At 50.9% G+C, this 14,030-nt stretch overlaps 1 protein-coding gene across 1 annotated transcript; it reads left to right on the top strand.

Moving 5' to 3' along the window:
• Positions 1-552: 552 nt before the first annotated feature.
• MYD88 (MYD88 innate immune signal transduction adaptor) lies at positions 553-13,736 on the top strand. Its single transcript, XM_087730988.1, has 5 exons — positions 553-985; positions 6,123-6,254; positions 8,126-8,306; positions 9,403-9,494; positions 12,042-13,736. The coding sequence occupies exons 1-5, from the start codon at positions 616-618 to the stop codon at positions 12,194-12,196; spliced, it is 930 nt and encodes a 309-aa protein (XP_087587114.1). The 5' UTR covers positions 553-615; the 3' UTR covers positions 12,197-13,736.
• The last annotated feature ends 294 nt before the right edge of the window (positions 13,737-14,030 follow it).

Here is a 14,030-nt window from a genome sequence, read left to right as displayed (position 1 = left end):
CCTGTTTGTGCTGTCGGGGGGCACTGTCACCCAACGGAGAGCCCGGGTTTGAACTCCTCAATCCCAAAAGCAGCCCCCTCTCAGCAGATTTATTACCACTAGGCACCCATTTGGGCCTCTTTCGTAAAGAGTAATACCGTAATTCCATTAAATCTCTTTGAACGCTGACGTGGAGGGATAGGTTCAGGACTGGACTGAGAAAAGAACCGACATGGAACACAAAAAGCAAGTTCTTCTACCAAAAGGAGACAAATCCAGTGATCTTTGAACACGCGCCACTGTCGGGGATAACCCCGCTGTCCGTTGTGTGAGGGGCTGGACGGGAACGCAGCCGTCACGGGGTGATTTTGGGGGGGAAACAGAGGAAAACAGGTTCGGGGACAGCGCCGTTCCCTCCGCGGCAGACGCGTCCCCCCGACCCACAGTGCCCGCCCGGGGCTGCCCGCCGCTGGGTTCAGGCAGCGGAGCCCAAGGCCAGGCTTCTCCCCCGCTGCGGAGAGGCTGCAGGGCGGGGAGGGCGGGCGGCGGCGGCGAGGCGGGGCGAGGCGGGAAGCGAGAGGGCCGCGGGAGCGCGGCGGAGCGGGGGGAAGTTGCGAAAGCGGCGCGGCCACGGCCATGGCCACGGCGCCGGCGGGCCCCGATCCCAGCCCCGGCCCCGATGCCGGCCCCGGCCCGGTCGCCGTCCCGTCGCCGCCCGACCTCCACGCCGTGCCCATGGTAGCGCTTAACTACAGCGTGCGGCGCCGGCTCGGCCTCTACCTCAACCCGCGGGCGGCGGCGGCCGCCGACTGGACGGCGCTGGCGGAGGCGCTGGGCTGCGAGTACCTGGAGATCCGGCGGCTGGAGGCGCAGCCCGACCCCACCGCCGCCCTGCTGGAGGACTGGCAGTGCCGCTGCCCCGGCGGCGCCACCGTCGGCCTCCTCCTCGACCTCCTCCGCCGCCTGGGCCGCCACGACGTCCTCCTCGACCTGGCCGACAGCGTGGGTGAGGCGCGGCGGGACCCCCCACCCCTTCCCGCGGGCGGCCGCTTCCCTCAGGGGGGCCCCTTCCCTCAGGGCGGCCCCTTCCCTCAGGGGGCCCGCCCGGCTCCGCGGCCGCGGGCCCAGCGTGAGGGAAGGCGAGGGCGGGAAGTGGACGGGGAGGCTGGAGGCGGGAGCGGGGCCCCTCGGCCCTCAGGCAGCGAGGGCCTGCCACAGCCCGCAGGGGCCCGTCCCGCCCTGGGGCAGCCCTGTCTGTCGGCCGGCTCTGGGCTCGGGGTTTCTCCCGGGGACGCTGCCGTGCGGCTCTTGCTCCGGGCCCAGCCCAGCTCGGTGCTTCCTTGCTGCCTGGGAGGGAGGGCGATGCTGTTTGCGTCGGGCTTTGTTGCTCTGTCCCGGGGGGATGCTGAGAAAAAACAGAAAACACGCAAACAGAAAAGCCCTTCCCAGACTGTGGAGTGACCTCCTCGGTGTTCTTATAGGAGCCTTATTTCTGCTAGCCCTAAGCCCTGCAAAGTAATATCTGGAGCCTCATCTTATCCCAGACCTTCAATAATAAAAGTTTCTGCGTGTCGAAGGATGCTTTCGGTCAGGTCAGCCAGGAGTCAGTTTGCACGGACATGGGACAGTGTGGAAATTATGATGTGTGGGTCTGGAAGGGACTTGCAGGGAGAGATGAGGGATGTGCCGCCTGGATTATGGAAGGGAAAAATAATTAACTGGATAACGGAAGGGAAAAAAAATCTCCTTGCAAACTGAAAAAAATTGAGATAGGTCAGTGAGAAGTATGAAGGTCCCAGTGCAGTTTTGATAACTTGTTCTTTATAGATCCTTCGTGTTCTTCACGATCACAGAAGTTCAGAGGGAAGCCAGCTGTCATCAGAAAGGGAAATTCATTGCCGAAGGATTTCCAAAGCCAGAGACTCCACTGAAGTCCTGTGTTGTATAATACAGTTTACTGGGTTAGTGATGAAGAAATAATAAATCTCATTTCCTGTTACTTACGGAGATAAGTGAAGATGTAGAAATTCATCTGTGTAGAGAGCCTGACAAAGAAGCGATTGAGGACTTTCCCATACTCTTGCCGTTCTTCCTAACCAAGAACGCACTCTGAAGACTTGGTTTTGCGAAAAACACAAAAAAATCAGTGTGCTTGGTGATCCGCCCATCCGAGGTTCATAACAAAAAGCAGAAGCTTCCAGCTGTGCGAGAGAGCTCGGGCTTCGCAAAAATGTTGAGCATCACCTCAGCTTCCCCTGGCCCTGAATTCAGGAGCTGGCCCGCTGGAGGGGAATGCGGCGGACGGTCCTTGTCAGAGCCTGCGTAGACAACAGCAGAACGAGCGGGAGGAACCTCCTTTAGGTTGGATATTAGAAAAAATGTCTTCACCGAAAAGGCGGTCAGGCACTGGCACAGGCTGCCCAGGGCAGTGGTTGAGTCCCCATCCCTGGAGGTATTTAAAAGCCGGGCAGATGTGGTGCTCGAGGACATGGTTTAGCGGTGGCCTTGGCAGCGCTGGGTTAACGGTTGGACTCGATGATCTTAAGGGTCTTTTCCAACCTGAACGATTCTATGATTCTAACCTGGGCTTCAGGAAAGTCACAAGGTTAGCCCGGTGGTGGGTCACGCTGATAAGAGGAGACAGATAAATTCTTGGAAAAAAAAACCCACTGAGAGCTAGTCAACACAAAAATATTGCCTCTGACTCAGGAAATTCCTTAACTGCAAATTGTCCAACGGATAGATTATAAAAATAGGTTGTAGATTAGACCTAAAAGATAGATTATTTTAGGAAAATATCACTGTACGCTTATTTTATTCTTACGTTCTCTCCTAGGCATCTGCTTTTGCCTGCTGCTGCGGACAGGACGCTAGGGTAGATGGGCCCCCGGCCTGACCCAGCGTGGCCATTCCTCTCTTGCGTTGTTTTTGGCTGAGGACTGCAGCTAGGGCCTGTGACCTGTCGCTAGCGCTCCCAGCTCTTGCAGAGGTTGGAGATATTTACACTCGTAAGAGGAAAGGAAATGGGCGATTGCACTGCTGATGCACGGTATTTCCTAATGCCAGGGGCATCTTTGTGTGCCGTTGGGACTCCTGCAGCGGGATTCAGCTCAGAATCAGAAAACATCAGTACCGAGGTTTCTGCGGTCTGTGTTTTCATTACAGGAGGTGCAGATCTAGGGCACGATTCGGCTGCCCACACGAAGGCATCTCAAGTCATTTGAGAGGCCTCAGGATATCGCACGTGGCCTCTGCCTCCTGATGGACACCGGTCATTCGTAGGTCCGGTGTCGTACCTGCTAGCCCAGAACAGAGGTCTCGGACACTCTGGGATCTCTCAAATGGCACCTGATGCCCTTGTGTCCCAGGTTGTGTCCAGCCAGGCTCCTTTGGGACACAGCATCCTCCTTAAACACAACTCATTGGTGCCGTGCAGCTCCAGAGGAGGTGTTTGGTTTGTAGTTTCTACTGCAGAAGCAGTTCCCTGTTGTCTCATCGCGTGCTCCATTCCTGGCTGTGCTTAGGAAGCTAAAAATCAGTGCCTCCTGCGGCCTTGAGTAGCTCTACTTCTGGCCGCCCGGTACAGCGGGGCTGTGTTTAGCAGCTCCCCTGTTGCACTGTCCGGAGCACAGACACTTGCAGGGTGCAGCTTTTCCATCATAGCAGATCTGCCCCAGGGGTGATCTTTCTCAGCAGCTTATTTCGTTGTACAATCATCTTTAGGGATGTGAAGCTCTTTGCTTCGGTACATTTGTGCTAACTCTTTCCTGCGGAAACTCGAAGATTTTTGTTTCCTCCTGACCTGTTACAGAAGTGCTACTTTCCTGCTTGACAGTTCCTGGGTCCGTTTTCTCTCTCTTCTCATCATGCTAATCATTTTGCACTTTAGGTTTCATGTTTTTATTCTTCCTCTCCAATGCCTCTGCCTTTTGTTTGACCGTTAGAGGAATGTAAAGCCTGTACTGTGTTAGATGCGGGGTGGAGCGGGACACCTTAACCTGAGGGAGTTTCTTGCTACTTCTTTGTGTTGGTTTGCATCCTTTTTCTTTATGGGCCTTCAAAGTCATCTCTGACCCTGTTCACTCTCGTTAACTTGTATGGTCAGGCACTGTTTCCAGCTGGGGACTAATCCTTGCCAAATTACTGAACGCCTTTCATCCGGGTTCACTGGACCAACTGGCGCTTTCAGTGCGATAGGGCCCCCAGTTTGCACTCGTAATAAAACCATGAGGCTCTGGTGTTTTGTTTTGAAAGCTTTGCCCAGCTCCCAGGTTTGCCCAGGTTTATCCTGTAGGGTTAAACGGGGTCTGGGATTACGGCATGATGACATCAGAACTGTGCGCGCAGGCTTGACTAGATGAATCAGGAGAATGCTTGTGTTGGTGAGAGTTGTGTGTCAGCCATGAGTGGTGTTGGTGAGCTCTGGGCACCAACCTAGAAAAACGCAGGTCAGGCCAGCACAGATGCCACTTTTGCAGGTGGGAGAAGCAAGGAGAGAAGACATGGAGCAGACAGACTTAAAATGAACGTTTCTGTGTTGAGCACTAGTATTAGCATGCCTTTAAATAATTGCCTGTTCTTGCCTATTCAGCAATATTTTGGATTGTGAAGCAGCTGCCTAGGGGACCGAGGCACATGTGCCTGCGTGCTAGTCCTTCCCGTGGAACTTCTGAACCTGTTGGCCTGTTCGAAATGGCTTTAATCATGATTGGAAGGACACTGACGTACCTGACACGAAATGTACACGCCTCACGGCAACAGGCAGCTGGCAGAGAGGTGGGACGCGAGTTTGTGCTTTAGTGAGGAAAGACCTGAAATCTGAACCTTCTGCTTGGTAGAGAACGCGGCGGATTCTTCTCTCCGCTGCAGGACTGGGGAGGAAGGGGGAGGAGAGATTGGGAATGCCTCAGCCTCAGGAAAAGTTTTGATCAGATCTGACACTTTATTAGACTGGGGATAATCCAGTCACGAGATGCAAAACTATGCAATAGAAGCAGAGGAGGGGGCTTCAGGAGCTGGGCTTCCTGCAGGCCCGCTCGTTACCGACTGGGGCTGTGTAACCACTGCGTACCGGGCTCCCACCCGCGTCCTGCACCACCAGGAGATCCTTTACTCGCTGCTGCTGTTGTGCCAGTGATCTCTGTAGCTGTGCCAGCCAAACCCTCTGAGCGATCAGTACTTTCCTGATTGATACTTGTATTTTTCTTTTCTTTAAGTAAAGGAGAAGGCTCTAGGGAGTTTCATCTTTTTGTTAATTCCTGGTTTCAAATCTCCTTTTACTTTCAAGTTCTTCTGTCATTGCATATTGCAGAGTGGCAGAGGCTGCAGGGTTTCTTGTCACTTCTCCAAAGACTTTACATTTAGATTTATCATTCATTTTTAAACAAAATCTGTTTCTAATAGATCTGTGTCCATCACTGCTCTGTTTGGGAAGTTGGCAGCAGCGAACGTGACAGGCCTGCCTGCCCCTCGGTGATCCCAGTGGGGATGTGCACACCCACTCTGCCCCAGCTAAGGAGGATCTCCACTAGTTCTTGCACAACATAAAGCTCGTTTCAGGGGCTCGCTAGAATTTTACACGGTCTTCCTGTACGTGGTGAGTGTATGTACTCACCGTCACCTGCAGTTGTGTCTGACGAAGGCCGGTGGTGTGAATTGGCTAATGTGTGTCCTACATTTATTAGTAAAAGACAATATGAAGACTTCTAATTGAGAATCCGCCTCCCCCAGTTACTTCATGATTTTAAATACTCCAAAATGCATAACAATGAGAGCAGATGGTAGACAGAGATCTGTTACACACGTGATGCAAGCTGTTTAAAGTGTACTGGGATATACTAGAACTAAGGATAATAGGAGGAGATTGGTTTAAAACAAATAAAAGAAAGTACTTCTTTACACAGCAAGAGTGAGCTTCAGGAATTAATTGCTAGAGGAAGTGGAGGAGGCAGCATCAAGAGGCTCAAAAAGGTGAGAGAAATTCCAGGACATCAGGTCCATAAACAGGTACCAAAAACCAGACAAGGGTTTTCCCTCTGATATCCCTGATCCATGAAATAGCTATTCCTCTTCTAAAGAACTCCAGCAGTGTAAAACCACTGTCGCAGCAGCCTCCCTCATGGGTTGTGTGTGTCCTTTTGCAGAGGAGGACTGTAAGAAGTACCTGAAAAGAAAGCAGGAGCAGGCGGACCAGCCGCTTCAAGTGCCGGCAGTAGACAGCAGTGTGCCGAAGACGTCAGAACTGATGGGCATCACCACCAGGGACGATCCGTACGGTAAGTGCCCATGATTGCATCGCTGCGTGGTACCTCACATTGGAATTGCCTTCAGCTGTAGCAGATCCCCATAAGAAGTGCGGAAAACCTGTTTGCTTTCATTATTCCCCCTGACTTTTCCTAACCTAGGCCAGAATGCTTCAGCTGGTAGTCTGCAGGCATTTTCATTTTTCCTGTTCCCGAGGGCAGAGAGGAAGAGCAACCCTGGGGAACGCTGTACCCAGAACCAGGCTGGCAGAGAGCCCACTGGACATGCATGGGAGGAGACTTCCCAGAAACGTGTCCCTTAGCACGGCCTGGCACAGAGCAACAGCTGCCGAAAGCACAGCGGGCTGGAGTCAAGGGGGAAGGATGTCAGAGCTGAGTGCCTTGGCTACGCTGCCCTGTCTTCAGCAGATTTAACCACCTTGAATAAAAAGGAAGCAGGGTTTGAAGTACAGCTGGGTGTGAAGGGGGGGAGAGAGGAAGCGCAGTTCTCTGCGTGTGCTCGCTGGGCTGTGCGTGCAGCTCTGCGTATGCAGCCATATGCGTGTGCAACTGCGTGCCGGGCTGCGTGCGCAGTCTTCTGTGTTTCTAACTGCGCATGCAGCCGTACGTGTGCACGCTGGGCTGCGTGTGCAGCCGTGGGCTGAGGAAGCGGGCATCCTATAGAGTTCTGTGGCGGATGGAGCAGCAGCTGAGGCTGAGTGGAGATGTGTCAGCTCACCTCTTTGGATGCTCCTCTGGCTCGTCCGACTTTGGGTGTCCACCTTCGCTGTACGTGGGGACATCATTAACCTCGCCAAATGTCCGTAGACGAATGTGCTGGTGTTTGTGCATGGCAGCTTCGCCTGATGTGACCCCCAAGTTAGCGCTGTGCCCCTAAAGCAGTACCCTCAGTTTGATTGACCTGGCAGACAGTTACCCTTCTGCTTGACTGGATGCTTCTTGGGCTGGATCTGCCTGCCGGGTTGATGCTTTTCTCAGCAGCTTTTACAGCCTGACCTATTTTTTCACTGTGGTAGGCTTTAACTGGCATAAAAACTTGAAAATATATGTAGTGACATTGATACGGAAAAAAAATAACACAGTGGGAAACTATCCAGCAGTATTAAGGCACTTAATTATGAGAAACATTGCCCTTAAAGTATAGCACTTTAATATTTGGATTAGTGCTAAATAAACAGGAGCTGCCAGCCATTAACAGCTTTGGAAAACAGGGCCATTTACTTAGGATATGACTTAAGGTACCCAAGTTTGACATCTTAGCCATAAAAATCACAGTTTCCAAATTTCAAGGCCTACCTCATAGCTCAATGGACAGCAGATGTCAGGATAGTGCTGGATGAAGGGCCTGTGGGAAGGTGTTGGTTGAGAAGTTTGAATCTCTGTGACCTGAACTACAGAACTAGGACCCAGAGCCACAAGGATATTTTAGATGCATAACTCCCAGTGAATTCCCAGAGCGTCGGGGCTCTGAGCTGCATCCTCTGGGCTACGCTGCTGCCTCCGATTATTCCCGGACCCTGTCTCCCCCGCCTTCCCTGTGGCTGGATGTTACTGCCTCTGCAGATTTTGCATGTCTGAATCTCAGCTACCCTTCCCTAACCGCTGCCAGCAAAAGTGGGTTTATGCGAATAGCCCGGACTGTGAAACAAAGCGGTCAAGGCAGAGACATCTGTTAGCTCCTGCCAGCCCTGTTACGGCCAGGGGTCTGGGCTGAAGGGTAGCTGGTCCGGTAAAATGTTAAATTACGTTTGGAAGTTTGGCCAGAGCTTGTCTGTCAAAGCTCCTGAGTCTGAGTCAAAGTCTGTGGGAGCTGGTGAAAGTTCACTTCAGGAGTTAACTTCATTTTTAGTAGAGGATGACAGCTAAATTTTTAATGGTTTCAGGGAACGGAACAGAGATGTTTGATGCCTTCATCTGCTACTGTCAGAAAGACCTTCAGTTCGTCCAGGAGATGATCAGGGAGCTGGAACAAACAGAGTTCAAACTGAAGCTCTGTGTATTTGATCGGGATGTCTTGCCAGGAACGTGTGTGTGGTCCATCAGCGGAGAACTTATAGAAAGGAGGTAAGTGAACCGAGGCTCTTTGGGGCAGCTGAGGGTAATGGAACATTACGTTCATTTTACCATGATGTCTGCAGTGCGGTGCCAGCGAAGCAGTAAAAATCCACAAGGATGTCTTTATGGGGTTTGTTTGATGCTCTTGGCTCCAGAGGGAAGTCTCGAGCATTCTCCAACATGTCGCTACACTGTGTTCATGAGGAAGGTGCCACTCTAGTGATGATGCTTACGTTTGATGCCTTTTCTCTCGGCTGCAATATCCTGCAGTCGCATCTTTGGAGGCGATCTGGAAACGAACACAGCTCCAGGCTGCTGGAAATGAACACAGCTCCGGGCTGCGTTAGCTCCACCCCACAGCGTGGAGGGCGAGGGGACAGCACTGCTGTTGGCTCTGGCACTGACTTCAAGGATCCTTCAGGCCTGTGTGGGACTCGGGCGTGGTGGGAGCTGTGGGGCATAAAAGCAACTCCCCAGATAGGGAGTGAAAATCCCCAAGGCAGGTGTTTGGGTTTGAAACATCAGCCTTTCAGAGGGAGGCAGCTTGGCCTTAACGGAGACCTCATAAGGCCTCGCTCTCCTGGCTGTTGTACAGTGTAGCCTTCCGTAAAGAGCCTAACGTGTAGCTTACAACCAGGCACCTCAAGTGACTGTAAGCAACAAATTGGAGAATAAAGCTCAAATTTATGAAACCAGGTGAATTCACGGTAATAAGAATACAACAAAGCTCTGTCCAGTTCGTTCTAATATGAAAAAGCACCGGTTATGCTCGGTCAATAAAGGCAGCACGTAAGCAGATAATTAAGGGGGCATTGTTTGTAATATACAGAGAGAGGCTCTAACAAAGATTGCACAGGCAATCTGGACTTTGCTATTTCTTCATTTCTAGTATATAAGTGTGTGTCTGTAATCAGGTTTTTGTGTGTAACGTACCTATCTGTCTGTCAGTAGTCCTGGCTCTGTGGTTAATTCCTGCTGGAACACAGCTGGCGGGTTCGTGTCTCCACCGGCGCGATTCAAAGGAATACAGAACTTCTACCAGTCAGGATGAGAAGTATCTCTGTTGACATTTTATTTTTTTCTCCCTTGACTGCTTTATCTTCAGGTGTCGGAGGATGGTGGTTGTCATTTCAGATGATTACCTGGAAAGCGATGAATGTGATTTTCAGACCAAATTTGCTCTTAGTCTTTCCCCAGGTAAGATCTCACAAATATCCCATCTAAAATTGCATATCAACAGTGTAATTGTTATTACAGTAACACCTCCAGCGGAGATCAGCGCTGTACTGTTGGGCACTGCACAAATGCAGAATGAGGGGTAGCCTCGGATGTGGCGAAACAGATTAGATAAATACAGGCAAGAAAGGAGAAAATAAATAACTGATAGTTACAGAACCGGTCACTCGGTCTCAGACCTGGGTTCTCACCACTGACCTACGTTTCACGTGTGTGAAAGTCCGCCCAGGCTTGCCCTTCACTAAGCAAACAGAGATTTATCGCTATTAGAAGCAGCCGTTAAAACGAACGGTGGCTTTGTCATTTTGTGCTGTGGGCAGGGATCTGGACTTGGTTCCTTGCCCTGCCGTTGACCTCCTGCGTGACCGCGAGCGAGCAGCTTAGCTGTCTGTGCTGCAGGGCTCACGCTGCCTGCTCCGGAGACGCTGTGGCTGCACGTCAGGCTTTGAAGGGCTTTAAGATCCACACAGGAAATACGTTACTAAAGAGAAAAGTAGTATAGTATATTCAGGGTGTGAGTAAATGGGGTAGCAGGTGATGAACGTGCAGCTTTTTGCAGAGATCCTTGAGTATTGTGGATAGGTAAACAAAATATGGAATGAATGTTCAACTTGCATTGGAAAAATCTGTTACGTATTTTGTTCTGAATTGAAAAGCCGTCAGTTTACTTCTGTCAGGTTTGTTCAGATTGCTTTTCTCTAACCACTAGTTATCCTACGCTTCTGTGTGTTGCTGGGGAGTAAGTGCAGCACAGCCTAATAGCGTGGAGGGTATGTAATACGTGTAGGAGTGTCTGCATGTGAAGCCTCTTCTCTAGATGAGGTGTCTGACATGGTGTTACAGGGGACGTGCCAGAGGTTAAACTGGAAACCAGTGGCAGAGCTGGGAATTAGCTCCATCTTCCCCGATGCAAGAATTTCATATGACGGCCGTTAATCCATTGAACACCCCTAGCACATTGCATCAGCCCCCAGTCATCAAGATTTGTAGCAAAGCCCTTTTAGTTCTTCACCAGTTTTTTGTTGGCATCGTAGCTTTCACTAGAACAACAGAAATGCCCGTCTGTAGTGACCTGACCTCTGCCAGTAAAAACCTGCGTGTAAGTACAGGCTTACAGAAATCACAGAGTTACTTGAGACACAGAAGGGTTTGGTGGCAAGTTCTGGGAGCTTCGAGGATTACGTGAGCATGTGCTGCAGTTACAAAATCTTGGTTTCTTGCCTAATTCAGGTCTCGGTGTCATCACTTGCACTGGGCAGCGTAGCTTAGCTGGTAGCTGGTGTCCCTATGGAGAATGATAAGTTCCTCTTTAGAAGAGCTGCTCCTTCAAGCGGCAGCAGTCACAGGGAAAGTTGTCTGAGACTGTGCATGCCTCAAAAAACGCAGTTCAGAAAAAGCAGGCCAACGGCATCCTGGCTTGTATCAGGAATGGCATGGCCAGCAGGACCAGGGAGGTGACAGTGCCCCTGTACTCTGCACTGGTGAGGCCGCACCTTGAGTGCTGTGTTCAATTTTGGGCCCCTCACTACCAGAAGGACATCGAGGTGCTGGAGCGTGGCCAGAGAAGGGCAACGAAGCTGGTGAAGGGTCTGGAGCACAAGGCTGGTGAGGAGCAGCTGAGGGAGCTGGGGTTGTTTAGTCTGGAGAAGAGGAGGCTGAGGGGAGACCTCATTGCTCTCTACAACTGCCTGAAAGGAGGCTGTAGCGAGGCGGGGGTCAGTGTCTTCTCCCCAGTAACAAGGGATAGGACGAGAGGAAACGGCCTCAAGCTGCGCCAGGGCAGGTTTAGGTTGGATATTAGGAAAAACTTCTTCACGGAAAGGGCAGTCAGGCACTGGCACAGGCTGCCCAGGGAAGCAGTTGAGTCCCCATCCCTGGAGGTATTTAAAAGCTGGGTAGACGTGGTGCTTAGGGCCATGGTTTAGTGGTGGGCTTGGCAGTGCTGGGTTAACGGTTGGACTGGATGATTTTAAGGGTCTTTTCCAGCCTAAACGATTCTATGGTTCTATGTTAGCGGAGTGATTCCTCGCAGCCCCTTGGAATCGGCGGGTACTGTCTGCAGCCTGAGAGAATCAGGGTAGGAGGACAAAGAACTGGAGATAACCCAGCAAAGCTGACCATCTAGAAGCAGCTTAGTCTTTTGATTTTCTCTTCCTACACACCTGGAAGTAGTCGGGACTGTATACTCCCGTTTGCGTTCCACAAAAAACTGCGCTGTGTTCTTTTATGTCTGCAGTTCGTTAGGCCTTAATCGCTCCCATCAGCGCAGGCTGCCCTACGCGTGCGAGATGGGGCCCTGCTCTGTATTTGAGTGAAATGTTCTCAGCGGAGGGCTTGGGACCGAGAACCTTGCTCTCCAGGGTGAGAGCTAGTTACACGATAATGCGATGACACAAAATCAGGAGCAAACCTGGATCTCGTGATGCGCGAGCTGCTGCGGGGACAAAATGGGTAGAGGATCTGGCTGTGGCTCTGTGTAACCCTCTGCCTGTCTGACCTGTCTTTCAGGCGCTCGTCTCAAACGGCTGATTCCAGTCAAGTGCAAAACCATGAAGAACGAGTTTCCAAGTATCTTACGGTTCATTACCATTTGCGATTACACCAATCCTTGCACCAAAAAGTGGTTCTGGACGAGACTGGCAAAATCCCTCATGCTGCCGTGATGCGAAGTCATGAGAGCTAGGTGCTCTTTTGTAATCTATCCCGGCTGGGCCTTCGGACCGCGGTGTTGTTCGCGCGGGGTCTTTTACCGCTTCAGAACCTGGATGCTTGCAATCGGTGTTCGGAGCCTGCGACCGGGAGCAAAGAATTTTTGTCTAGCACTTTTTATAACTCGGAAGGGGAAATAAAGCAACTGTGTAGAGGTTCCTGCTCGAGTCAGCGCGCAACAGCATCCAGCACTTTGCGTAATAAGCACTGTCACTGAAAATATAGAAAATATACATTTAAAGACTGAGTGTCTTAATACAAGAAGGCTCTATTGTAAGCATTTAATAAGATCTCAGAGCCTCAGACTACAGGCTGTCTTAAACAAATGTTTCCTATTATTTTAAAAGCTGTTTAATGGCTATAGTAACGTCTAGGGTTGGTGGATTTTTTTTAAATTCCAGCGAAATCCCACGGCTGCCTGGTGATCTGCGGGAGCTGAGGTTTCAGACTCCGTTTCCTGCTTTGTGCACGGGCAGTGCCACGAGAGTGACGGAGCCTGGCAGCCGCGTCGGGGCCGGTGTCCTCTGCCCTGCGCCGCAGCCCTGCTGCCGGGCAGCACGGGGGAACGCGTGTGGGCTCTCCCCAGCCCGCGCTCGTTCTGAGGGCAGGCCGTCTCCTTCGGTCCTTGTTTTGAGAAAAGCAGAAGCATATTTTAATTGTTAAAGCACTGCAAAGAAATGAACGGGTCTCCCAGTATTCTTAGCAATATCTGCAAAATTAGAGCAATTATCCTTGTAATTATAACTAATGCAGAATTACCGAGCTTGGTTTATTTTCTGGGGATGTTGTCCTCCTTCAGTTATATTGCAATATTCCTGCCCCGTGCTCATAGAACCATAGAATCGTTAAGGTTGGAAAAGACCCTTAAGATCATTGAGTCCAACCGTTAACCCAGCACTGCCAAGGTCACCACTAAACCATGGCCCTAAGCACCACATCTACCTGGCTTTTAAATACCTCCAGGGATGGGGACTCAACCACTTCCCTGGGCAGCCTGTGCCAGTGCCTGACCGCCCTTTTGGTGAAGAAGTTTTCCTAATATCCAACCTAAACATCCCCTGGCGCAGCTTGAGGCCGTTCCCTCTCGTCCTCTCGTCATTTACAAGGTAAATCCCTTGTCACCAGTATTTTCTGAGGCAGTCCCTCAGATTTGCTGCAAGTGGTTATTTTTTTGCTCGTTGAAAGCAAGAAATGTCAGGAAGGACACACTCTCGTACCATGGTGGTCACGTCTGTCTCTGTTCATTTGATTAAGTGACCTTCTACCAGCATTTTAGAAATTCAGTCTTAAAAATATGTATTTTCAGTGAAATTCCTTACTACCCGAAGTGCAGGATGCTGTTGCTCAGTGACTTGCGCAGGAACAGAGCTGTGCGCCTGAGTGGGTCCAGATCGTAAACTGCGTCACCTTGAAGAGCCTTCCAAGAGACATCAGCTTTTGGGGTGCCTCAAAGGTACAGGGATAAATATTGAATAAAGAGTGTATTAAATTATCGATTGGGCTGTTGAAAATATAAAGGCTGATGTTACGTTAATAGGAAAGAGCGTATTTTAATAACCCCCATGCTCATTAAGCTGTTTCTGTGACTGAGGCTGGGAGCAACATTGATACTGCTGTGCTCGTTTGACTTAGCCTTGAATCCTGCAGCGGCCAGCGGATCCCATCAGTGCTTGGGGTGAGGGGCGAGAGTTCTGCCCAGAGCAGCGTTTTAAAGCGACCCCTTGGGGTATCAAACAGGTTCACAGTAAATATTTACTTTCCAAATTGGGAAGAGAAGAATCTTGCTTA

The sequence above is a fragment of the Nipponia nippon genome, unplaced genomic scaffold (genome assembly GCF_047370975.1).
Source record: "Nipponia nippon isolate SJK-2023a ecotype South Korea unplaced genomic scaffold, ASM4737097v1 scaffold_1, whole genome shotgun sequence".
Classification (NCBI taxonomy): Eukaryota; Metazoa; Chordata; class Aves; order Pelecaniformes; family Threskiornithidae; genus Nipponia; species Nipponia nippon.
The sequence above is the reverse complement of the archived record's forward strand: the minus strand, read 5'-3'. Positions and strand labels throughout refer to the sequence as shown.

Excerpts from the sequence above, each read along its gene's own strand:
- MYD88 (XM_087730988.1), top strand. The coding sequence starts at position 616 with ATGGCCACGGCGCCGGCGGGCCCCGATCCCAGCCCCGGCCCCGATGCC. Across the intron at positions 986-6,122 it reads CGACCTGGCCGACAGCGTGG|AGGAGGACTGTAAGAAGTAC; the intron begins GTGAGGCGCGGC and ends GTCCTTTTGCAG. Across the intron at positions 9,495-12,041 it reads TGCTCTTAGTCTTTCCCCAG|GCGCTCGTCTCAAACGGCTG; the intron begins GTAAGATCTCAC and ends CCTGTCTTTCAG.